The sequence below is a fragment of the Takifugu flavidus genome, chromosome 7 (assembly GCF_003711565.1).
Source record: "Takifugu flavidus isolate HTHZ2018 chromosome 7, ASM371156v2, whole genome shotgun sequence".
Taxonomy (NCBI): Eukaryota; Metazoa; Chordata; class Actinopteri; order Tetraodontiformes; family Tetraodontidae; genus Takifugu; species Takifugu flavidus.
This window is the reverse complement of record NC_079526.1, coordinates 12,096,157-12,121,324: the sequence shown is the minus strand read 5'-3', so window position 1 is coordinate 12,121,324 and position 25,168 is coordinate 12,096,157. Positions and strand designations below refer to the sequence as shown.

The following is a 25,168-nucleotide window of genomic DNA, read 5'->3' as shown; positions in this document are numbered from 1 at the left end:
ATTGTTTTTGGTGAGAGCCATATAATATATTTCAAGACTGAATTTAATTAAATGTGAGCATAACAAGCCTCTGAATTTATTATTTTAAATAATGTTGTTATAATACTCACCATTATGCGACTCTGGTGCTGCATGGATTTGCTGATGGTTTTGTAGTCTGGTTGGTACTTGGTGAGGTTAAGTCACGCAGGCATTGAGGCTTTCATCCGTTAAACGTGATCGTAGGTTGGACTTGATGTTTTTAAGATGTGAAAATGACTGCTCACATGAATACGTAGATCCAAACATTGTCAATACAGCAATACTCACACGCCTCAGTGTGTGGTATGTGACTGGAAGCGCGTTCCAAGTTTTGATAATCAGCTCGTCTTCGGGTTGAAGTTTACTCATTTCTGTCCACATGTGCTTGCTAGCCAACTCTGCTTTCTGTCGTGCAATCCTTTCCAAATCTTCATTCAGTGACTTGAACTTATTCACCCACATCTTGAGGCCTTCAGTCTGCCCATTCTGCTTCAAAATCTCTGACTGTGACATCAGGAATGTAACTCAGGTCGGCTGTGTTCAGTGAACACTCGTTTGGATGGGTGATGAACTTAAAAAGACTGGAGCGCTCACGAAATTCTCCAAAGCGCGCTTTGATGACTGGAGGAGACTGAGACGGATGTCAAGCAAGCTAGTGGTGGAGATCATCGATGCATTTTTTCATTGCAAATTAGGCACACCGCATGACCTGCTCTCTCCACAAAGGCGAATTCTTCAGTCCATTCGTCCTGAAATGAACGATACTCGTCATCATCTTTTTTTCTTTCGTCATCTTCATCGCCGAAGTTAGTTTTGAGCTAATGACCGAGCCGACTGATTCAAAAGGGGGCGTGTACCTGTTTACCTAGCAACGGCCCAGCAACGGCCCAGCAACGGCCAACATAGGCTATATCATCCAATTAAAATAATGGACGATCGCTCCTGCAGTCAACTGCAGCTCTGAACAAGACATGAGCAGTGGAAAATCGATTGATGGATTAAAACAAATGATAAGATTAAAAAGCCGAAATCTGCGAGCCAGATGTTATCATCAAAAGAGCCACATCTGGCTCGCGAGCCATAGTTCCCGACCGCTGCTGTACAGGCCTGTAGAGAAGAAAAAACACAAGGAAATGTTCTGCTGATTTTTTTTTTTTTTTGGGTGTTTTGAATTTGAATGGCACCTCTGTCAAAGTTGACATAAGTAAGCACAGTGTGTTGGCGAGTCCGAAGGACCAAATTACACGATTAATGATTCAGGGTGGAATATCTTTAAATGCCAGTTGAAGGTTTTATTTTACATTTACAGTACTTGGCTCTGTGTGCTGCAGATCAACACTGTGTTTTTACATGCATAGCCCCCAGCTTTACACCTGGCCTGGCAGGCCAGGGCTCGAGGAGAAGACAAAAGGCAGGGATACAGTTGGTGAGTAATGTTCTGTAAACACAGTCTTGCAGTTCCGTGGATTTTCTGTCATTTATCAGAAGTCCGCACAACAAGTAAAATATCTGTCCGATAGGCTTTAGTGTGCTGTTAAAGGTCAGAGACTGGTGGGACTTAGACGTGGCAGTTACCTAAACTACAAGGGAACCTCTTGTAGATGCCCACAATTTCAGAATTGTCTGTTAAGTTTCCCAAACTGAGCAACAGAAAATTTCATTGTACGTGAGTTAGCTACGCTCTGACTGGAATCAGACATCCCGAATGCTCATCCCCAAACACTCCCTCTGATTTTACCCGCTGCCTTATTTTCAGTGTCCTAACATGCATTTCTATTCAAATGCCCTGCTCCCATTTACCTCTTCCCCCCAATTCACCTTCTCCTCCTGAGTAACTTTAATTGTCCTGGGAAAGTCACGGTCGGTCCACGGGGCACAAAGCGCCGTTTTTATAATTAATGTTACAGAGGAGGGATTACAGGAAGCGAGAATTATTATATCTTGTTAGCATGTGTATACTATATGTTTTTGTTTTCTGTTACAGTTAGTTTAGAAGTTAGGGATAGTATATAATCTTTAGTAGAAATAAACATAAGCAAGTCAGTTGACCCTTCCTTAACATGAATGTTGTTTGGACGGTTGGGGCCAGGAGGAGACAGTCAGACGGAAAGTGGTAGACCCCTATTGTAAAATGTGACAGCATAGTTTACTGGTGTTGATAAGTTCCTTGGCAGGAATATGACCTCGGACCTGGACATCTGGGGAAGATAATGGAGAAGAAGGACCACACCAACACAAAGGAGGCTGGAAGAAGAAGATGAGGTCACCCAAGAAGAAGGACTGGATTGTTGGATGAATTAGCATCAATAATTTACATATGTTTTTCTATAAAAGACTGGGTCAAGGGATAGTTAGGTTGTCAGACTTCATGCCCTGACAATTGATTCTGTTGTTGCAAGGGTTATGGACTGGCCCAGAGCTCTGTATATTTGTATCTTGAATTGGTTCTATTTGCTAAATACATTTTGAAATTGTCATTTGTTTACTTGAAGTCTTCATTTAAAGAACACGCGGATTGGCAGTGACACAGAAGGTATTGCAATCCAACAGAAGAACCAAGAGAAGGGGTGGGATCAGAGCTCCTGCCAGGTCAGGTGTAAAGCTGGGGGCTATGCATGTAAAAACATAGTGTTGATCTGCCGCACACAGAGCCAAGGTTTAGGAATTGGACATCTCACGTACACATGACAATCTTTTCATTAAAGCCCTGATACAGCGTGTTTATTTACATGAAGATGTGCAACCACCGTCATCCTCAGACCTGCTGGATGCTGGTTGTCTGCAAAACTCCAGTTAAACAGAAAAGAGATCAAGACTCCATTAAAGATGAGAGAGGGACACGGCATGGAAATTAACTATGTGGAAATATTCAAATGATTCCCGCAGTAATGAAAATAGAGGCAGAGGATGAAGAAGAAGAAGTGGGTCTCTCTCAGGTCTCGCCCTCTGGCATTCATACAAGAGCCTGGCTGACTGTCTTTCATCATCAGCATGCAGGATCAGAGCGTGTCTTTCGCAGCAGCTCCTCTGCAAGTGTGTGTGTGTGTGTGTGTGTGTGTGTGTGTGTGTGTGCGTGTGTGTGTGTATAAAGTTAGGGCACATAGGGCCTGATTAGAACAGAAACGTGTTCTAACAGCTGTGTTTTTTTTTTTATATTTAAGAATCTAAAGTGCTTTGTTATGGTATCACAGATCTTCATTTTTTTAAAATTACAGATAATTTTGCATTATTTGTTTGTTTTTTATATGGTGCCAAATGGGTCACTGGACTCTCCCCTCTGTCACTGAAGTCAGCCTTTGGACGCTGGTTGAGCTGGTGTGTGTTTGTGTGTGTTTCTTCTTCACTATGCTGCCTTTTCTGTTGGCTGATGAGACAAAGCCAAAGCCAGAGATGTTGGAGAACGTCAGCTGTGCCATCAGAACCTCCCACGGCCCTGTCCGAAGCCCCCAGCGCCCCCTGGTGGTCCCTGGGCTTTCCGTCTTCAGCGCCGTCTCTGTTGGCTGCTTGTTGAAGTTGCAGTCGTACATTCAGTTCAATGTAAACTGTTGCCAAGTTGGAGAGATCTCCTGGTTTTCATGGGCACTAACGCAACATTAATACTTGGACACTATCTAACGTGTGTTTGAGAGTCATCAGAGTGGCTGTTTGTGATCTGATCACTATTGTTGTTGCTGGGAGGAAAACAAAAGATTCCCGAATCAGTGGATCCGGATCAGGAGCCTGTGTTACCCTGTCACACGGATGTGGACCCTTCCTCCGCCTGATCCACTCCAGCGCTGTTCACTGCACATTAACCGTCTCAGTTAAAGGAATAAACTCCAGTTTCCCTGTTGGTTCACACACCTTTGAGTTTTTATTATTACCCATCATGAAGGCTGAAGCATCAAACAGTAGAGTACGAGAGGGCGGGACAAAGGTAAATGAATAAAGATGATAGACAGACGAGAGGCAACACTCAGTTTAAAGGGTAATTTAGGAGGCTTCAAATGTGACACCATGCCTCTACTTTAGGTCGAGAGGGCACGGAGTCGGGAGGGCACGGAGTCGGGAGTGCACTGAGTCGGGAGGGCACCGAGTCGGGAGTGCACCGAGTGGAGAGGGCACTGAGTCGCCTGGTGATGTCGTTCATGGATGTATCGGTGCGGCTCAGCATCTCGTAGACGGCCGTGAGGAGCAGGACGTCACAGTTGTCGTTCAGCTCCAAGTCATTTGGGACATAGTTCTTCACTGGGAAGATGCTGGAAATCGGCACGTCCAGCAGAGCGGCCAGCTGCTTTTTCTGTGTGAGGGAGAGGAAGATTCACATTTGGTTCTGAAGAATCACCACCGATCTGCATCAAGGTGTTGGAGTTCATCACATCTGACCTTTTCCCGAATGATTTCACTCTGGTCAACTTTCCTGATGTTCTTGATAACGGTCGAATCGGCTTTGTCCACTTTAGTCATCAGGACCAGCTGAGGAATCTCTGAAAATCAAGCACCCAAAATCTGAAGTAACTCCAAAATCGTTCAGCGGAGAAGAACGATGCTAATATTATTTCTTAAAAAGTGCTAAAAAAAAACTGCTCGAACTCAGTGAGGTGACTCTCTGGCGTATTTTTCCCAGCTTCTTCTGTAGATCTGCAGACATGTCGGAGACCATGGTGGCGTCCATGACGTAGACCACACAGTGAATCTTCTTATTGGGTGTCGGAGCTGCAACATATCCAGCTGTTTCTGGGGTCATCGGCGAGGTTGGGCTGAACTGTGGCGTGCAAAGAAGTTGTTTTTTTAATCAGGAAAACTTGAAGAATCAGTGCTTCTCCTTCGTGCGTTGGCTATAAAGTTTACCTGGTAACCATCGGGCGCATGACCTTGAATGATGCTGACGATGTCGTCACTGTGAAGCCCCTCCCCTTTCTCCTCTGCCAGACCCATGGTGTCACACAAGGCCAGATTCAGGCGGGTTCCTCCCTCATCACTTATCAAGTAGGGGCGAAACTGGCAGTTAAGTAGCAGGAGCGCAGAGTTCTGATTTAACTGACGGTCAAACAGTTTAAACTTAAATATTCTGTAATTTTGTGTCAGAAAATCTCACCTCTGAGGTCGGGTTGCCGCGGCCGGCCGGATTGCTGATGCGGTCTTTAAATATGGAGAAGACAGAATTGACAAAGCTGGACTTCCCAACACCGAATGGGCCGAGGAGCAGAATCCGAGCTTTGGTCACAGAACCGTCGATGGGTTTGAACTCCTTGATAGCCTTTATGTACTTCATCTTCTTCCTGCAGAAACAGGCGTTATCGCCCAGTAGTGTAAAACCCACATTTGTTTATCACATTGTGGAGGAGAAGATGCCGTTGATGTTGAGATTCTGCTGGAACCATTTGAAATGTGAGACTCACCCTTTCCCCCAGGGGCTCCTGTCTGGTCAAGAGAGAACAAGCTCAGTTAAAGCACCATTTCTGGTACCGAGCACCAAAAGTGACACATTTAGGCTGGTGGTGGTTTACCTGGTGCCTGAGCCATCGCTGATGATTCTTGAACCAAGAAGCAGAGAAGCAAAGTATGACCCAGACTCCAAAGTTTAAAATGGTCCTTCTTCTGAAAATTTACACTTAAGTCTGTTGAAGAGAGCGGAAATAGTGGTCTGTCTTTCAAAGTAAAAGTACAGCAAAGAGCCAGCTGCACGCTTGTGGTTCAAACTGTCATTTTCTTTTTTGTTTTAATTTGAATCACAGTTTATAATTTGATTGCTCAAAATTTGACCATTGTCTTGAGCTGCAGTTGTCGCCTCCTGTTCCAGTTTACAAATGACAGAATGTTGATGCTTTTATTGTGAAAGGTGTAACCAATATTTGGAGGAGTTATTCCAGGAAACATCAGTTTCATTTACAGGGTAGTCACGCCCTAATCAGTGAGTAAAATTTCATTGCAGGAGTCTCCACACTTAAAAAAGTTCATTAATTAATAATTCATTAATAATAATAATCTAATTATTGTCATTATTGTTGTTTTCATTGTTGTTGTTATATTAGTAGTAGTAATAGTAGTTTTTAATGATAGTAAAGTCCTGACTGGGTTCAAGCCTCCTTGAGAGTGTGTCCACAGCAGGGGGCCTGTCTGACGGCATCTTTACATGATCCAAATGAACGATTCTGAGTGCAGCGACGTTCTCGAGATGAAGGACAATCGAGGACGATTTTTGAATCGGTTTTATTCACGAGCACATCTCACACCAACGTGCCAAGGTGCTAGAAAAGCGTTGCAACACCACTGAGTCAGTATATTAGAGCTGAAGCGGCTGATTACGAGTGGACTTGTCTCCACCTGCGGGGCAACTTGTTGGTGCAGTCACGGCTGAGACGGTGTGGCGAGAGGTGTGTGCAGCTCCCAGTAGGTCAGGACTATCAATACTCCACAATCCCAAAATGGTTCCCCAGTGTTATTTATGGCGTCTCGCAGTCAGGTGGCGGTGAATTGTCGAGGAAGTACAGGTCGGCGTACTGCAGGATGTGGTCCACGGCGTTCAGCAGAAGCACGTCCGTGTTGTGGTCCACGTCCAGCTCTGAAGAGTAGTTCTTGACTGGGACGATGTAGGAGGTGGACACGCCCAGCAGAGCAGCAGCTCGATTGATCTGTGCACGACAAACGTGAGCGTCACACGTGTGGACAACCAGCAAAAACACGTCGGGTCTGTTTGGACTGACCGCGGCTTGAACCACGCGGCTCTTGTAGACGTTGGTGACATCTTGGGCGGTTTCTGGACAAACCAGGTCAACGTGCGTCAGCAGAGCCACCTGATGGACTCCTAGCAGGACCACATGGTCACACGGTGTGAGAGGTGCTGGAAAATGAGCACCGTTGGCTGGACACTGCTGGTTTTATTCTGAGCTGCAAACTGGAAAAATCGGAATTAATCGCACAATCCTGAATGATGAACTCCCCCTTCTGGTCGTCGGTGGTTACTGCAGATTTATTCGTGAGATTAAAAAAACATTTTAATGACAGTCATAAAGCTTCTGTTACACATTTAGGTTTACTACCTGTTAAGAGGCTACAACACAAATGGCTACACTGCATTTGGTTATAGTTCAGTAACAAACAATGTTCATATATCAATGTAAAACTAATTATTTGTAATACCGTATTTTCTGGACTATATGTTGCTCCGGAGTTTAAGTCGCACTAGCCAAAAAATGTATAATAAAGAAGAAAAATAGATATATAAGTCGCACTGGACTATAAGTCGCATTTTGGGGGAAAATTTATTTGATAAAATTCGAGACCAAGAACATACATTTCATCTTGAAAAGCAATTAGCAATCCATTAGCATGGATTAGCAATAGGGTTACGGTATGCTAATGTAACAAATTCAGCTACATGACCCACAACGAACTGAGTACGTGTCTGCTTCGTTAACGTAACATATTAACACTTATTCAGATAACTATAGCATAAAGAACATCCGAGCAAGTTTACCAAACAATCAAGTCGAACTCCATAGACGAAGCACCGCTTTTTCTTCTGCGTCGCTAAAGGAACTCGTTCCTCAGGTACACATGCCTCGAGCGCCCCCTTGTGGTTGTCAGTGTGAAACTAACGAACATGTGAAATTCTGTAATAATGTATTTATTTAACATATAAGTCGCTCTGGAGTACAAGTCGCACCCCCTGACAAACTATGAAAAAAAGTGCGACTTTTAGTCCGGAAAATACGGTAAACCTGTACAGCAGGGGTGGGGAACCTCCGGCCTCCGGCCGTATACGGCCTACGAGACCATTTCTACCGGCCCGCAACGCAATAAGATTTTTATATTTTATATGTGCACTTATACAGTGGGACCGTTCGCTAAACTCCGCGAGCTGCGAGTAGCAGCGGTAGCGTATTTTTGCCTTTCGTATCCTGAAATTTCTTTCGTAACGAGGAAATATTTTCCCGTTTTCTGAGATAAAACAGACGGTTATGTTATGTCCGAGTCAAGGTCAGGGTCAGTGAACACAGCATGTGATGTACGTAGTGGGCTGGACTGATTGACACGGACGAAAAATGCTTAGCGAAACACGCTAAACTCGACGAGTTGAAAGGACAGATGAGTTTGGATAAAATTAACGCTCTTCGCCGGAGTTTGGAGGCTCAACAAGCAGCTTTCACACGACCATGTACCGACAGAGAGAATATTACGCGTGCAAGTTTTGTGGTGAGTGAATTAATAGCCACGAAGCTGAAACCTCACGCCGAAGGAGAGTTCGTGAACGCGCCTCGTAGCCACCGCTGAGGCGCTCGCGCCGTACAAAGTAAAATTGTTTCAAAGCGTGAATTTTTTTTCGTGAATAACTATTGAACTAAGACATATATTGTTATGATTCCAGTGGCTAACGGTATGTTTTTATGGTCAAGGAATCTAAATATGTAGTCAAAGTATGTGGGACTAATATTTATGGTGGAAATCACAATATGCCAGGAATTGTTGCGCTTGGCGGAGGTCTGCGCTCTCCGAGTGCTTTCTAGTTGTTGTTGTTATTATTTTCTTTATCTTTCTTTCTTCATTTATTTTCTTGATTATCTTGTTGTATTGCAGTTTTTGTGAGTAGAGGCCTCGAACAGGCCCTTACGGGTCTCTTGCCTCAACTCTGCACCTCTTTTTATTGTTTTGTATGATCATGAAAAATATTTTACTTGTCATTTTATTCTATTTTTTTGGTGATTTTATATGCATGTGTGCTAAATAAATAATTCAAACTCAAATGCAGCAATCATGAGACTTAGTAACACAGTGGTTATAGACTTTTTTTTGTCTTTTTTTGCATCCCTAGGTATGTGTTCATAATAGTATGGCCCTCGGAGGACTTTATAAAAATTGAAATGGCCCTCGAAATGAAAAAGGTTCCCCACCCCTGCTCTACAGGCCTGTAAGAGAAGAAAAAACACAAGGAAATGTTCTGCTGATTTTTTTTTTTTAGGTGTTTTGAATTTGAATGGCACCTCTGTCAAAGTTGACATAAGTAAGCACAGTGTGTTGGCGAGTCCGAAGGACCAAAGTTACACGATTAATGATTCAGGTGTGGAATATCTTTAAATGCCAGTTAAAGGTTTTATTTTACATTTACAGTACTTTGTTTTTTAACCTGATTAGAACAGAAATGTGTTCTAACAGCTGTGTTTTTTTATATTTAAGAATCTAAAGTGCTTTGTTATGGTATCACAGATCTTCATTTTTTTGTTTTTTTTTAAATTAGAGATGATTTTGCATTATTGTTTGTTTTTTTATATGGAGCCCCATTACTGCTGATGTGAGTGTTTCTCTCCCAGAATCTTTAGCAGACTCTAAAGAATCTGTGGTTGTGCAGCGTCAGTGGAACAAACACGTGATTTTATAGACAGGTTTTATATGCACGGCACGGTCGGCCCAACATTTGTTCAGCAGCGAGTCGTCCGCCTGTGCTTCTGTTCGAGCAGCAGAATTTGACTGGAGCCAAAAATTCCATTTTTCGTTGACACTGGAGCCTCAGCGTTGGTGCCAAATGGGTCACTGGACTCTCCCCTCTGTCACTGAATCAGCCTTTGGACGCTGGTTGAGCTGGTGTGTGTTTGTGTGTGTTTCTTCTTCACTATGCTGCCTTTTCTGTTGGCTGATGAGACAAAGCCAAAGCCAGAGATGTTGGAGAACGTCAGCTGTGCCATCAGAACCTCCCACGGCCCTGTCCGAAGCCCCCAGCGGCCCCCTGGTGGTCCCTGGGCTTTCCGTCTTCAGCGCCGTCTCTGTTGGCTGCTTGTTGAAGTTGCAGTCGTACATTCAGTTCAATGTAAACTGTTGCCAAGTTGGAGAGATCTCCTGGTTTTCATGGGCACTAACGCAACATTAATACTTGGGACACTATCTAACGTGTGTTTGAGAGTCATCAGAGTGGCTGTTTGTGATCTGATCACTATTGTTGTTGCTGGGAGGAAAACAAAAGATTCCCGAATCAGTGGATCCGGATCAGGAGCCTGTGTTATGTGGACCCTTCCTCCGCCTGATCCACTCCGGCGCTGTTCACTGCACATTAACCGTCTCAGTTAAAGGAATAAACTCCAGTTTCCCTGTTGGTTCACACACCTTTGAGTTTTTATTATTACCCATCATGAAGGCTGAAGCATCAAACAGTAGAGTACGAGAGGGCGGGACAAAGGTGAATGAATAAAGATGATAGACAGACGAGAGGCAACACTCAGTTTAAAGGGTAATTTAGGAGGCTTCACATGTGACACCCTGCCTCTACTTTAGGTCGGGAGGGCACCGAGTGGAGAGGGCACTGAGTCGCCTGATGATGTCGTTCACGGATGGATCGGTGCGGCGCTTCATCTCGTTGACGGCCATGAGGAGCAGGACGTCACAGTTGTCGTTCAGCTCCAAGTCATCTGGGACATAGTTCTTCACTGGGAAGATGCAGGAAATCGGCACGTCCAGCAGAGCGGCCAGCTGCTTTTTCTGTGTGAGGGAGAGGAAGATTCACATTTGGTTCTGAAGAATCACCACCGATCTGCATCAAGGTGTTGGAGTTCATCACATCTGACCTTTTCCCGAATGATTTCACTCTGGTCAACTTTCCTGATGTTCTTGATAACGGACGGATCGGCTCTGTCCACTTTAGTCATCAGGACCAGCTGAGGAATCTCTGAAAATCAAGCAACCAAAATCTGAAGTAACTCCAAAATCGTTCAGCGGAGAAGAACGATGCTAATATTATTTCTTAAAAAGTGCTAAAAAAAAACTGCTCGAACTCAGTGAGGTGACTCTCTGGCGTATTTCTCTCAGCTTCTTCTTTAGATGTGCAGACACGTCGGAGACCGTGCTGGCGTCCATGACGTAGACCACACAGTGAATCATCTCATCGGGTGTCGGAGCTGCAACATATCCATCTGTTTCTGGGGTCATCGGCGGGTCGGCCTGAACTGTGGCGTGCAAAGAAGTTTTTTTTTAAATCAGGAAAACTTGAAGAATCAGTGCTTCTCCTTCGTGCGTTGGCTATAAAGTTTACCTGGTAACCATCGGGCACATGACCTTGAATGATGCTGACGATGTCGTCACTGTGAAGCCCCGCCCCTTTCTTCTCTGACAGACCCATGGTGTCACACAAGGCCAGATTCAGGGAGGTTCCTTCCTCGACACTTATCGAGTGGGTGCGAAACTGGCAGTTAAGGAGGAGGAGCGCAGAGTTCTGATTTAACTGGTTAAACAGGTTAAACTTGAATATTCTGTAATGTTCTGTCAGAAAATCTCACCTCTGAGGTCGGGTTGCCGGCGTAGGCCGGATTGCTGATGCTGCCTCTAAATATGGAGAAGACAGAATTGACAAAGCTGGACTTCCCGACACCGAATGGGCCGAGGAGCAGAATCCGAGCTGTGGTCACAGAACTGTCGATGGGTTTGAACTCCTTGATAGCCTTTATTAACTTCGTCCTCTCCCTGCAGAAACAGGCGTTATCGCCCAGTAGTGTAAAACCCACATTTGTTTATCACATTGTGGAGGAGAAGATGCCGTTGATGTTGAGATTCTGCTGGAACCATTTGAAATGTGAGACTCACCTTTCCCCCCAGGGGCTCCTGTCTGGTCAAGAGAGAACAGAACAGTTAAAGCACCATTTCTGGTACCGAGCACCAAAAGTGACACATTTAGGCTGGTGGTGGTTTACCTGGTGCCTGAGCCATCGCTGATGATTCTTGAACCAAGAAGCAGAGAAGCAAAGTATGACCCAGACTCCAAAAGTCAAAATGGACCTTCTTCTGAAAATTTCCACTTAAGTCTGTTGAAGAGAGCGGAAATAGTGGTCTGTCTTTCAAAGTAAAAGTACAGCAAAGAGCCAGCTGCACGCTTGTGTTTCAAACTGTCATTTTCTTTTTAGTTTTAATTATAATCGCAGTTTATAATTTGATTGCTCAAAATTCGACCATTGTCTTGAGCTGCAGTTGTCGCCTCCTGTTCCAGTTTACAAATGACAGAATGTTGATGCTTTTATTGTGAAAGGTGTAACCAATATTTGGAGGAGTTATTCCAGGAAACGTCAGTTTCGTTTACAGGGTAGTCACGCCCTAATCAGTGAGTAAAATTTCATTGCAGGAGTCTCCACACTTAAAAAGTTCACCGAGCAGAGAAAATGACCGTTTACTGATAACTTGGTTTTATCAGACTAAAACTTCCTTAAAAGTGAACATTAATTAATAATAATAATCTAATTATTGTCATTATTGTTGTTATATTAGTAGTAGTAATAGTAGTTTTTAATGATAGTAAAGTCCTGACTGGGTTCAAGCCTCCTTGAGAGTGAGTCCACAGCAGGGGGCCTGTCTGACGGCATCTTTAAATGATCCAAATGAACGATTCTGAGTGCAGCGACGTTCTCGAGATGAAGGACAATCGAGGACGATTTTTGAATCGGTTTTATTCACGAGCACATCTCACACCAACGTGCCAAGGTGCTAGAAAAGCGTTGCAACACCACTGAGTCAGTATTCAGAGCTGAAGCGGCTGATTACGAGTGGACTCGTCTCCACCTGCGGGGCAACTTGTTGGTGCAGTCACGGCTGAGACGGTGTGGTGAGAGGTGTGTGCAGCTCCCAGTAGGTCAGGACTATCAATACTCCACAATCCCAAAATGGTTCCCCAGTGTTATTTATGGCGTCTCGCAGTCAGGTGGCGGTGAATTGTCGAGGAAGTACAGGTCGGCGTACTGCAGGATGTGGTCCACGGCGTTCAGCAGAAGCACGTCCGTGTTGTCGTCCACGTCCAGCTCTGAAGAGTAGTTCTTGACTGGGACGATGTAGGAGGTGGACATGCCCAGCAGAGCAGCAGCTTGATCGATCTGTGCACGACAAACTTGAGCGTCACACGTGTGGACAACCAGCAAAAACACGTCGGGTCTGTTTGGACTGACCGCGGCTTGAACCACGCGGCTCTTGTAGACGTTGGTGACATCTTGGGCGGTTTCTGGACAAACCAGGTCAACGTGCGTCAGCAGAGCCACCTGATGGATTCCTAGCAGGACCACATGGTCACACAGGTGTGAGAGGTGCTGGAAAATGAGCACCGTTGGCTGGACACTGCTGGTTTTATTCTGAGCTGCAAACTGGAAAAATCGGAGTTAATCGCACAATCCTGAATGATGAACTCCCCCTTCTGGTCGTCGGTGGTTACTGCAGATTTATTTGTGAGATTAAAAAAACATTTTAATGACAGTCATAAAGCTTCTGTGACACATTTGTTTACTACCTGTTAAGAGGCTACAACACAAATGGCTACACTGCATTTGGTTATAGTTCAGTAACAAACAATGTTCATATATCAATGTAAAACTAATTATTTGTAATACCGTATTTTCTGGACTATATGTCGCTCCGGAGTTTAAGTCGCACTAGCCAAAAAATGCATCATAAAGAAGAAAAATAGATATATAAGTCGCACTGGACTATAAGTCGCATTTTGGGGGGAAATTTATTTGATAAAATCCAAGACCAAGAACATACATTTCATCTTGAAAAGCAATTAGCAATCCATTAGCATGGATTAGCAATAGGGTTATGGTATGCTAATGTAACAAATTCAGCTACATGACCCACAACGAACTGAGTACGTGTCTGCTTTGTTAACGTAACATATTAACACTTATTCAGATAACTATAGCATAAAGAACATCCGAGCAAGTTTACCAAACAATCAAGTCGAACTCCATAGACGAAGCACCGCTTTTTCTTCTGCGTCGCTAAAGGAACTCGTTCCTCAGGTACACACGCCTAGAGCGCCCCCTTGTGGTTGTCAGTGTGAAACTAACGAACAAGTGAAATTCTGTAATAATGTATTTATTTAACATATACAGTGATCCCTCGCTATATCGCGTTTCATCTTTCACGGCTTCGCTGCTTCACGGATTTTGTTTTGCGAGTCGTTCATTGCAGTTCTCAAATATAATCGAAGGTGGCATATCCGTTTATAAAAATCTCTTGCTCATGTTACCGGCGCCAGAGCTAGGGGTCTCTGGTCCGGCAGCATGAGCCACTCAGGCGGCGGGCGCTGAGCGGCTAAGCTACGGTATAACTACCTGTGGATCCAAACACACGACACGCGAGTTGTCAGCTCACGCTACTGCTGCGCAGTGTAGTTTATTCTTTGCACATGCACTTGAATGTTCACATTCATATACACAACATGGCAAGTACCATACCAATTACTCTCAGAATAGTACTAACAAACAATAACTAGTCACCAGTAACTTTTATGGTCGGAACTACGCACACACACACATATACACTCACTCGTGTTTAACTAACCTTTTGCTGACGGGAATGCCCGATAACAAACCACGACGATAAAGTACATATTTCAATATCTTACAGTGCTTAGCTTCCCTTCATGACTTCGCTTATATGTTGCTACATAGTTTAACTGAAGAGAACTGTACAAATAGTACATTTTACATACCTGTGGATCCAAACACACGACACGCGAGTTGTCAGCTCACGCTACTGCTGCGCAGTGTAGTTTATTCTTTGCACATGCGCAGAGCAAAAGCAGAGCATAGACTGTTTGCTTGGACCCACTGGTGTTAAAGCACTCTCTACTGGTGCAAAGTGGCAATGATTTCTGCAAACCGTATAAAGGTTCAAATATTAAAATGAAAAAGAGGGGGTGTCTGTTAACATAATAAACTATATGTGGCTATTTCAGACCCACTACACTCTCCCCTGCTTCAAGAGATGTCTCCAGACATCTAGAACCAAACTAACAAAAATATTAAAAGAAAATGTCTCAAAACAGTCCAATTGTCAACGTACAGTTATGTGTGTATATGTATGAGTGTGTGCCAGTGTAGGTGTGTATGTGTACAGTGAAGTCTGGTCTCGTCTGTCCTTCAAGTCTTTGTGTGTCTCTAGCATGTCCACACTGCTTGTGCAGGGTAGAAACAATGTTCGGGGACAGCTGGGTAAAAGGAGGGTATGGGACATGGATTGAGGGGTAATGGGAGATGAGACATGGGGTAAGGGGCATAGGCGAACATCAGGTTTGCACCTGGTCCCCAAGACTGGTATGATGGTTGTCCAAGAGTGTCATATGTGAGCATTTCTCGAGGTCTCTGTGCTCGAGCTGACCTCCTCACAGGTTGCACTTCCTCCTCAGACAGTTCCACTGCAGGCTCATCATTGTCCTCCTGCTCTCTTGAATCAGCCTCCTCCGCAGTGTCATCAGTTATGAGTTCTCCTTGCACTTCCTGAGCTGGTGGTGGAACAGCTGCCTGCTGGTCTGGTGTCTGCACTGGATCTGGGACGGTGACAGGATCACGTTGTTGTTCAGTTGACATTTCAGTATGTCTCAGTGGTTGAAACTCTGGGGCTATAGGTCGGAGCTCATCTGGTGGGTTAGACTGAGGACTTGCCGGTCTGACTCTCCTCCTGCTATATACTGGAATTGTTCGAAGGCAATATGTGTATTCCTCCTCTTCCTCAGAGTGTTCAGACTCCTGCTCCACTGTCTCTCTGTTGTTTCTGTAACAGTCTGTCTGTCTTTGTCTCTGTCTAGGTGCGGACTGACTCGGTGGGACTTCTAAAGGCAAATCATTAACAGGTAGCAGAAGGTTGCGATGCAGCACGGAGAGTGCGTTCTCCTGTTTCTGGTTGAACTCTGTAAACAGGTCCGTCTCCCATCTTTTCAACCACTCGATGAACCTTTTTCTCCCAATAAGCTCTAAGTTTGCCCGGACCACCCCTCTCCGACAGATTCCTGACAAGCACACGATCTCCAGGCTGCAGTGTAATACCTTTCACATGCTGATACATAATATTCTTTCCCTTAGCTGAACGCTTCCCACTGGTTTCTGAAGCAATTTTGTATGCTTCCTGCATGCGTGAAGCCCATTTCTGTGCATACTCTTGCCTGGACCGTGGTCCCTCTTCAGGTTTCAAGTCAAAGAGCAGATCTACAGGCAAACGTGGAGCTCTACCATAAAGAAGAAAAAATGGTGAATAACCTGTTCCCTCATGTCTTGTACAGTTGTACGCGTGGACAATGTGAGGTAGGTGATCCTTCCACTCTGTTTTTTTCTCCTCCTGCAGAGTGCGGAGCATCTGTAGAAGTGTCCTGTTCAGGCGCTCGACAGGATTCCCCTGCGGATGGTAGGGAGTGGTTCGTGAGTGGGAAATTCCTGCGAGCTGCTGAAGTCTCTGGAAGAGACTGTTTTCAAACTCCCGGCCCTGATCATGATGTAGCTTTGCAGGGTACCCGAAGCGAGGGATAAAGTCATAGAAGATTTTCTCGGCTGCTGTTCTGCCAGATTTGTTTTTTGTGGCATAAGCTTGACCAAACCGAGTAAAGTGATCTACCAGGACTAAAATGTACTCATAACCACCTTTACTCTGTTCAAGATGTAAATAATCAATTGAGATGAGCTCAAATGGGGCACTGGTTGTTATAGAACCCATAGGTGCTCTCTCTGGTCTGTTTGGATGTTTTTGTTTAATACACTGACACTGGCGAATCACATAATCTTCTATGTCCTGTTGCATAAAAGGCCAATAAAACCTTTCTCGTGCTAAATGTATGACTTTATCAGCGCCCACATGTCCCATGTCATCATGCAGGTGTTTTAACACGGTGGCCTTCAGTTTACTGGGGAGAACCAACTGTTTCCTCTGTCCTGTCTGTCTGTACAAAATCCCTTTGTCAAGTCTGAGTCTGTTCCATTCGTGTACCAGTCTGCGTGTTTCTCGTCCCATTTGTCTCTTTCCTTTATCCTGAGGACTCCATCCATTTTTCTTTAGGTTTATCACCTCACAGATAGGAGCATCTTCTTTCTGTGCATCTCTGACACTCTCTGGTGTGATGACAGGGGTGCCTCCAAAGTGTGCGTCACTTACATCCGACTGCAGCTGTAATGCAGCCACCCACGGCACATCACCGTCTTTTACAGCTGTGTCTCCCTGCCAGATGGCGGAGACTACATCAGGGGACACTGTCTCTGTGAACTCTTTCAGGTGACCATCAAGATGCACTGGGTGTCTTGACAGGGTGTCAGCATCAGTGTTTGACTTGCCTGGACGATATTTGATGGTGAAATGAAAGTCGGCTAATTCACCCACCCAACGATGTCCGACTGCGTTCAACCTGGCTGAGCTCAAAACATATGTAAGGGGGTTATTATCCGTGTATACTGTGAAAGTGGGGGCGTAATAGAGGTAATCTCTAAATTTATCACAGATTGCCCACTTTAACGCCAGGAACTCAAGCTTGCTAGAATGGAGATGGTAGTTTTTCTCAGCAGGCGTGAGTGTCCTGGAGCCATAAGCAATAACCCGGAGCTTGTTTCCCTGCTGTTGATAGAGCACAGCACCCAGACCTTCGTTCGAGGCATCTGTGTGGAGTACAAAAGGTAAGTCATAGTCTGGATAAGCCAAAATGGGTGGACTGGTTAACATATCCACCAGGCGTGATACTACAGCACTATGATCTGGTGTCCAATAAACAGGTGTTTTGGATAAGAGCTGACCACTCTTAGTATTTTTTGACTTAACCTTGGTAGCTCTCTGGCTAGGCTCACTAGGACTCTCTATCAGCTGAAACAGAGGTCTTGCTATCCTAGAAAAGTCCTGTATGAATGTTCTGTAATAGCCTAAAAAACCTAAGAGGGCTCTGACCTCTCCCACATTCTTTGGCTCTTTCTCTTTCAAATGCTGAACTGCCTCAATATCTTCAGGGTCAATCTGAACACCTTCGCGAGTCACTAAGCGGCCTAAATACCTGACCTGGCTTTTAAACAGGTCACATTTTTTGGACGTAATTTGATACCATACTCTCGCAGGCGACAGAGCACCCGTCTCAGATCTTCAACATGGTCATGAAAAGTCTTGGAAAAACAGAGAACGTCGTCCAAATATGGAGAACAGCACTCGTCCCTTAACCCGTCAAGAACTCCCTCCATACATCTTTGAAAAGCCGCTGGGGCGTTTGTTAGACCAAATGGGAGGCGGGTCCACTCATAAAGCCCCCAGGGTGTGCTAAAGGCAGTCAGATGTCTGGAGCTCTCATCGACAAACCCTTGATGGTATGCACTACCCTGGTCGAGTATGGAGAACCATGAGTACCCCCCCAGACTGTCTAACAGATCTTGGATGCGTGGAAGAGGGTGGCGGTCGGGGATGGTTTTCCGATTCAAGCCTCTAAAATCAATACACAGACGCAAACTCTTGTCCTTCTTCCTAACACAGACCACTGGAGATGAGTAGGAAGAAGTAGACTTTCTGATCCAGCCCTGGTCAAGAAGATTTTGTACATAGTCCTTCACCTCCCTGTACAAGGGCTTCGGAACAGAGTTGTAGGACGTCTGCACTGGCGTGTCATCCTTCAGATGGATTTTCAATTGCAGGCTTGGGATGCACCCAATGTCACAGTCATCTTTGGCGAAGACATCTGACTCCTCATACAACATGTCTCTGACTATGTTTTGTTCATGTCTCTCCAGGTGCGACACATCAACAGGGGGATGCCATCTCTGTGTTGTTGTGTCCTCTGTCTTGTTTTTCTCACTTGTTCCTCTTTGTTTGTCTGTGCTAACCTGAGCTGAGGATGTACTAACAGTGTTAGGGGACATGGGTTCTAACCCACCGGGAAAACAGTTCACTGGTTTAACTTCAGTAACTTCCTCTAATGTTCCTAAAACTGTTCTCTTAGGGAGGTAGATGTCATGTTTAGTGGGGTTTTGAACAGGTATCTTGACAAATTTTGTGGACCCACTTGGAACATCAACTAAGGCCTGAAACAAATCCAACCCCTCAGGACAGTTACTCACTACATCGGGTTGGAAGAGCATAACCCCACCACTTGGCCATTCCCTGACTCTGCACCTCACCTCACAAATCTGCCCTGCAGGAATGGTGGAACCCGTCTTCCCTGTTCTCACACTGCACTCTACAGCTGTCTCACCTGGGGTCAACATCTGGCAAGCGGCAACTAGGGCTTCGACAGCACTGTCATTTATACTTAAGGTTTCTTTTAATAAAGCAGAAATATCAACCTCACTTCTCTGTTCTTTGATTATCTCAACTAAAACATTGCTGCCTAAGAGAGGACAGTTGAGACAGTTCTGGCTGATTAGCATTGGCACTTGAATGGTGACATATCCACAGTGTTTGTTACCGATTTGGAGTTCAACATCTGCCCATCCATCAAAGGGGACAACTGTGCCATTTGCTGCAGAAATCACCAGCGGCTCATCAAGAGGGAGGGATTCAAGTGGCTGGATATCGACATGGGGGAGTGCTTCTTCCATCCAGCCTCTCCCCACCATCGTCACTTGAGCCCCTGAGTCAAGCAACATCTGGAGAGGAACACCATTGAGAGTACATGAGACCATACATTGCTTTCCTATGAGCTGTGCTAAGCGTTTCTTTGTTGGTGGTTGACACTGTGCTTTTGTTTTTACAGGACTTGCTGCCTTAGACATGCTGGGTTGGGCTGAGGGTTCCTTAGCTGTCACGGTCACTGGCTGCCCTTCTCCAGTGACCTCATCCCGTTTCCCGACGTCCTCCTTTGAAGACAGCCGACCGCCCGATGTCCAGCTTGGCCACATACGAAGCAGTGAGGGCAACTCATCTTGCCCTGCTGAACACAGTTGCTGCATCTGCCACGGGCTTCAGATGTTGGTGGCATTGGCTGGGCTGTGGCTGAGTGTGTGTTCACAGGGGTGGCAGTGTCAGCAGGCCTCACCACTTGAGCCAGCTGTTTGGTCAGGGAGGACACCTGTGCAGTCAGTTCTTCAATAGCGGCACGGTTAGCCTGTAACTCAGTGTCAACTCTAGTCTGCTTAGTTGAGTCACTACAGTCAAGCTGAGCTGGGCTCACAGTCACTGGTCGGTTTTTAGCTACTGTGCCAAGGCGTCTGAGTCTCTCTGTCTCCTCACTGGTAGACTTAGTTATCTGGTCCAAAAGAAAGTCATCACTAACCTGCGAGTCTGTGAGAAGAGGTTTGAGATCATAACGAACATGGTTATTTTTCTCATTCAGACCTTGATACAAAGTGTGAAGAAAGGTGCCCTGAACCAGCTTTTTGTCGTAGCTAAACTCTGCACCAGGTTGTTGTGACTCAAACAAAACACGCTGTTTTAAACCCATTATCTTGTATAGGAATTGTTGAGGACTCTCTTTGTCCTGTTGTTTAGCATTATTTAACTCTTGAAAAAGTTCAGTGCTGCTTTTGTCCCTGATATGTGCGCGGAGAAACCGCTTTAGCTCATCAACAGTTAAATCACTTTTGTTTGTCAACATTTCTCTGAATGTACCTGGTTTGATTATTTTCATCACAGTGCGAATCACCTCTGACTCAGTAAAACCTTCCTGTATACCTTCTTCGATTTGTTTACAAAGGTTACTGTATGACATATCAGACCCAACATCAGAGATTTGTCCACCATGTAACTTAAATTCTCTGCGTGGGAGCAGAGCTGCAAAATCATTCACCCTCAATACCTGGTCTCCCATGCTGGATGACAGACTTACTCTACCATGGGGAGATCCATCAACGCCTGCGGTGAAAGCCCTGGTGACTGTGGAAGTGTCAAAGTTCCTTGCTGGCAGTCCACTGTCTCTTCGTGAAGGTGCTGGATGCATGTGAATGTCTTTGTTCATCTGCAATGGCTGTGTGGGAATGTTGTGGTTGTGTGGGGTTGTGGTGGATTGTGTGACTGTGTCGTGATGATCAGAATGAGGTGAAGTGGATAGCTGCTCCTGGTGGGGTGATGACTCCTCCACTGGCTGTCCTGTCTCCGGCGCAGTCTGGCGAGCTTCACTTCCACCGGGGTCTGTGGCCAGCAGGTCACTCAGCATGTCATTCAGGATAAGGAGTTGAGTCATACCTTCATCTTCCATAGCACTTAATTTCTCACTCCTGAGGTAGTCCACAATCAGGTCATACAGTTCTGGTTCACTCAAATCTTTAACCTCGTGAGTTTTGCTGCCATCGTCTATTGAACTCACAACTGCCAATAGCTGGTCTGTACTCAAATATGAAAGATTCTTCTGGATCTTGAAGATCAGCATCCGCCGTGGGGTGACAGTGGCCATCTTGGCGTTACTCTGGTGACTTCCGCTCTCTGGATGACGCTCTGGACTGCAGCCTTCCCTGAAGCTTTGGGCACCGTTTCACGTCGTCGCGACACTCACTTCACTAGGCAGAAACGCTAATGATCCCGGACGAGCCCCCAAATGTTACCGGCGCCAGAGCTAGGGGTCTCTGGTCCGGCAGCATGAGCCACTCAGGCGGCGGGCGCTGAGCGGCTAAGCTACGGTATAACTACCTGTGGATCCAAACACACGACACGCGAGTTGTCAGCTCACGCTACTGCTGCGCAGTGTATTTTATTCTTTGCACATGCACTTGAATGTTCACATTCATATACACAACATGGCAAGTACCATACCAATTACTCTCAGAATAGTACTAACAAACAATAACTAGTCACCAGTAACTTTTATGGTCGGAACTACGCACACACACACATATACACTCACTCTTGTTTAACTAACCTTTTGCTGACGGGAATGCCCGATAACAAACCACGACGATAAAGTACATATTTCAACATCTTACAGTGCTTAGCTTCCCTTCATGACTTCGCTTATATGTTGCTACATAGTTTAACTGAAGAGAACTGTACAAATAGTACATTTTACATACCTGTGGATCCAAACACACGACACGCGAGTTGTCAGCTCACGCTACTGCTGCGCAGTGTAGTTTATTCTTTGCACATGCGCAGAGCAAAAGCAGAGCATAGACTGTTTGCTTGGACCCACTGGTGTTAAAGCACTCTCTACTGGTGCAAAGTGGCAATGATTTCTGCAAACCGTATAAAGGTTCAAATATTAAAATGAAAAGAGGGGGTGTCTGTTAACATAATAAACTATATGTGGCTATTTCAGACCCACTACACTCAGAAAAAGAAAGAGCGCCAACAACTACCCATAACAATGTTCTTCTCTCGGAGAAAGACTCCTGCGCCTTCAGTAGAAACAGACGCTCCAGCGGAGCGGAGTCAGGACGAAGAGGCACAGCTGGGACTGAAATACGCGAGTGACAATGTTTCCAACCTTGTATTACTATATTAAAATTATTGTTTTAAACAAATTTTGGGCTTTAAAACAGGTTTTGATTTTTGGTTTCATTCTATAGTTCAGTATTGCATTGTAAAATAATTAAAAAAAATAAAGCTGACTACTTCACGGATTTCACTTTTCGCGTGTTATTTTTGGAACGCAACTCCCGCGATAAACGAGGGATCACTGTAAGTCGCTCTGGAGTACAAGTCGCACCCCCTGACAAACTATGAAAAAAAGTGCGACTTATAGTCCGGAAAATACGGTAATCCTGTACAGGCCTGTAAGAGAAGAAAAAACACAAGCAAATGTTCTGCTGATTTTTTTTTTTTTAGGTGTTTTGAATTTGAATGGCACCTCTGTCAAAGTTGACATAAGTAAGCACAGTGTGTTGGCGAGTCCGAAGGACCAAAGTTACACGGTTAATGATTCAGGTGTGGAATATCTTTAAATGCCAGTTAAAGGTTTTATTTTACATTTACAGTACTTGGCTCTGTGTGCTGCAGATCAACACTGTGTTTTTACATGCATAGCCCCCAGCTTTACACCTGGCCTGGCAGGCCAGGGCTCGAGGAGAAGACAAAGGGCAGGGATACAGTTTGGTGAGTAATGTTCTGTAAACACAGTCTTGCAGTTCCGTGGATTTTCTGTCATTTATCAGAAGTCAGCACGACAAGTAAAATATCTGTCCGATAGGCTTTAGTGTGCTGTTAAAGGTCAGAGACTGGTGGGACTTAGACGTGGCAGTTACCTAAACTACAAGGGAACCTCTTGTAGATGCCCACAATTTCGGAATTGTGTGTTAAGTTTCCCAAACTGAGCAACAGAAAATTTCATTGTACGTGAGTTAGCTACGCTCTGACTGGAGTCAGACATCCCGAATGCTCATCCCCAAACACTCCCTCTGATTTTACCCGCTGCCTTATTTTCAGTGTCCTAACATGCATTTCTATTCAAATGCCCTGCTCCCATTTACCTCTTCCCCCCAATTCACCTTCTCCTCCTGAGTAACTTTAATTGTCCTGGGAAAGTCACGGTCGGTCCACGGGGCACAAAGCGCCGTTTTTATAATTAATGTTACAGAGGAGGGATTACAGGAAGCGAGAATTATTATATCTTGTTAGCATGTGTATACTATATGTTTTTGTTTTCTGTTACAGTTAGTTTAGAAGTTAGGGATAGTATATAATCTTTAGTAGAAATAAACATAAGCAAGTCAGTTGACCCTTCCTTGACATGAATGTTATTTGGACGGTTGGGGCCAGGAGGAGACAGTCAGACGGAAAGTGGTAGACCCCTATTGTAAAATGTGACAGCATAGTTTACTGGTGTTGATAAGTTCCTTGGCAGGAATATGACCTCAGACCTGGACATCTGGGGAAGATAATGGAGAAGAAGGACCGCACCAACACCAAAGGAGGCTGGAAGAAGAAGATGAGGTCACCCAAGAAGAAGGACTGGATTGGACTGAATTAGCATCAATAATTTACATATGTTTTTCTATAAAAGACTGGGTCAAGGGATAGTTAGGTTGTCAGACTTCATGCCCTGACAATTGATTCTTGTCCCTTGTTGCAAGGGTTATGAACTGGCCCAGAGCTCTGTATATTTGTATCTTGAATTGGTTCTATTTGCTAAATACATTTTGAAATTGGCATTTGTTTACTTGAAGTCTTCATTTAAAGAACACGCGGATTGGCAGTGACACACGAGAGGTATTGCAATCCAACAGAAGAACCAAGAGAAGGGGTGGGATCAGAGCTCCTGCCAGGTCAGGTGTAAAGCTGGGGGCTATGCATGTAAAAACACAGTGTTGATCTGCCGCACACAGAGCCAAGGTTTAAGAATTGGACATCTCACGTACACATGACAATCTTTTCATTAAAGCCCTGATACAGCGTGTTTATTTACATGAAGATGTGCAACCACCGTCATCCTCAGACCTGCTGGATGCTGGTGTCTGCAAAACTCCAGTTAAACAGAAAAGAGATCAAGACTCCATTAAAGATGAGAGAGGGACACGGCATGGAAATTAACTATGTGGAAATATTCAAATGATTCCCGCAGTAATGAAAATAGAGGCAGAGGATGAAGAAGAAGAAGTGGGTCTCTCTCAGGTCTCGCCCTCTGGCATTCATACAAGAGCCTGGCTGACTGTCTTTCATCATCAGCATGCAGGATCAGAGCGTGTCTTTCGCAGCAGCTCCTCTGCAAGTGTGTGTGTGTGTGTGTGTGTGTGTGTGTGTGTGTATAAAGTTAGGGCACATAGGGCCTGATTAGAACAGAAACGTGTTCTAACAGCTGTGTTTTTTTTATATTTAAGAATCTAAAGTGCTTTGTTATGGTATCACAGATCTTCATTTTTTTAAATTTAGAGATAATTTTGCATTATTTGTTTGTTTTTTATATGGTGCCAAATGGGTCACTGGACTCTCCCCTCTGTCACTGAAGTCAGCCTTTGGACGCTGGTTGAGCTGGTGTGTGTTTGTGTGTGTTTCTTCTTCACTATGCTGCCTTTTCTGTTGGCTGATGAGACAAAGCCAAAGCCAGAGATGTTGGAGAACATCAGCTGTGCCATCAGAACCTCCCACGGCCCTGTCCGAAGCCCCCAGCGGCCCCCTGGTGGTCCCTGGGCTTTCCGTCTTCAGCGCCGTCTCTGTTGGCTGCTTGTTGAAGTTGCAGTCGTACATTCAGTTCAATGTAAACTGTTGCCAAGTTGGAGAGATCTCCTGGTTTTCATGGGCACTAACGCAACATTAATACTTGGGACACTATCTAACGTGTGTTTGAGAGTCATCAGAGTGGCTGTTTGTGATCTGATCACTATTGTTGTTGCTGGGAGGAAAACAAAAGATTCCCGAATCAGTGGATCTGGATCAGGAGCCTGTTTACCCTGTCACACGGATGTGGACCCTTCCTCCGCCTGATCCAATCCGGCGCTGTTCACTGCACATTAACCGTCTCAGTTAAAGGAATAAACTCCAGTTTCCCTGTTGGTTCACACACCTTTGAGTTTTTATTATTACCCATCATGAAGGCTGAAGCATCAAACAG

General features: G+C 45.0%; 4 protein-coding genes and 1 pseudogene across 8 annotated transcripts in view; 1 reads left to right on the top strand and 4 right to left on the bottom strand.

Annotated features, from left to right (window-relative positions):
* rabgap1l (RAB GTPase activating protein 1-like) overlaps positions 1–25,168 on the top strand; it is an 85,640-nt gene that overhangs the window by 53,921 nt on the left and 6,551 nt on the right. The window contains exon 27 of one of the 5 annotated variants that reach the window (XR_008951422.1): positions 8,963–10,097. The exons of 2 other annotated variants lie outside the window; for them this stretch is intronic. The gene's annotated coding sequence lies outside the window, so the exon portion shown is untranslated. Of the gene's footprint in view, positions 1–1,330; positions 2,499–8,962; positions 10,098–25,168 lie in introns of those variants that run through there. 2 more of the 5 variants (XR_008951426.1, XR_008951425.1) reach the window with 2 other exon arrangements.
* LOC130529067 (interferon-induced protein 44-like) overlaps positions 1–25,168 on the bottom strand; it is a 29,592-nt pseudogene that overhangs the window by 2,520 nt on the left and 1,904 nt on the right.
* LOC130528879 (interferon-induced protein 44-like) lies at positions 3,844–5,645 on the bottom strand. The gene is made up of 7 exons (XM_057038689.1): positions 5,511–5,645; positions 5,403–5,424; positions 5,099–5,282; positions 4,852–5,001; positions 4,594–4,765; positions 4,387–4,487; positions 3,844–4,300 (listed from the first exon to the last, which is right to left on the bottom strand). Exons 1-7 carry the CDS (start codon positions 5,524–5,526, stop codon positions 4,004–4,006), a joined length of 942 nt encoding a protein of 313 aa, XP_056894669.1. The 5' UTR covers positions 5,527–5,645; the 3' UTR covers positions 3,844–4,003.
* On the bottom strand, positions 10,078–11,160 carry LOC130528881 (interferon-induced protein 44-like). Its single transcript, XM_057038693.1, has 4 exons — positions 11,021–11,160; positions 10,764–10,934; positions 10,557–10,657; positions 10,078–10,470 (listed from the first exon to the last, which is right to left on the bottom strand). The coding sequence occupies exons 2-4, from the start codon at positions 10,915–10,917 to the stop codon at positions 10,258–10,260; spliced, it is 468 nt and encodes a 155-aa protein (XP_056894673.1). The 5' UTR covers positions 10,918–10,934; positions 11,021–11,160; the 3' UTR covers positions 10,078–10,257.
* Positions 12,403–24,064, bottom strand: LOC130528882 (interferon-induced protein 44-like). The gene is made up of 3 exons (XM_057038694.1): positions 24,026–24,064; positions 12,915–13,106; positions 12,403–12,842 (listed from the first exon to the last, which is right to left on the bottom strand). The coding sequence occupies exons 1-3, from the start codon at positions 24,047–24,049 to the stop codon at positions 12,654–12,656; spliced, it is 405 nt and encodes a 134-aa protein (XP_056894674.1). The 5' UTR covers positions 24,050–24,064; the 3' UTR covers positions 12,403–12,653.

Coding starts and splice junctions, on each gene's coding strand:
- LOC130528882 (XM_057038694.1), bottom strand. CDS start 24,049: ATGACGGTGGTTGCACATCTTCAT. Junction 13,107..24,025: donor CGGTGGTTGCACATCTTCAT/GTAAATAAACAC, acceptor CGATTTTTCCAG/TTTGCAGCTCAGAATAAAAC. Junction 12,843..12,914: donor GCCGCGTGGTTCAAGCCGCG/GTCAGTCCAAAC, acceptor TGTCGTGCACAG/ATCGATCAAGCTGCTGCTCT.
- LOC130528881 (XM_057038693.1), bottom strand. CDS start 10,917: ATGACCCCAGAAACAGATGGATATGTTGCAGCTCCGACACCCGATGAG. Junction 10,658..10,763: donor CCAGAGAGTCACCTCACTGA/GTTCGAGCAGTT, acceptor CTTGATTTTCAG/AGATTCCTCAGCTGGTCCTG. Junction 10,471..10,556: donor GTGAAATCATTCGGGAAAAG/GTCAGATGTGAT, acceptor TCCCTCACACAG/AAAAAGCAGCTGGCCGCTCT.
- LOC130528879 (XM_057038689.1), bottom strand. Junction 5,002..5,098: donor GCGGCAACCCGACCTCAGAG/GTGAGATTTTCT, acceptor CTTAACTGCCAG/TTTCGCCCCTACTTGATAAG. Junction 4,488..4,593: donor CCAGAGAGTCACCTCACTGA/GTTCGAGCAGTT, acceptor CTTGATTTTCAG/AGATTCCTCAGCTGGTCCTG.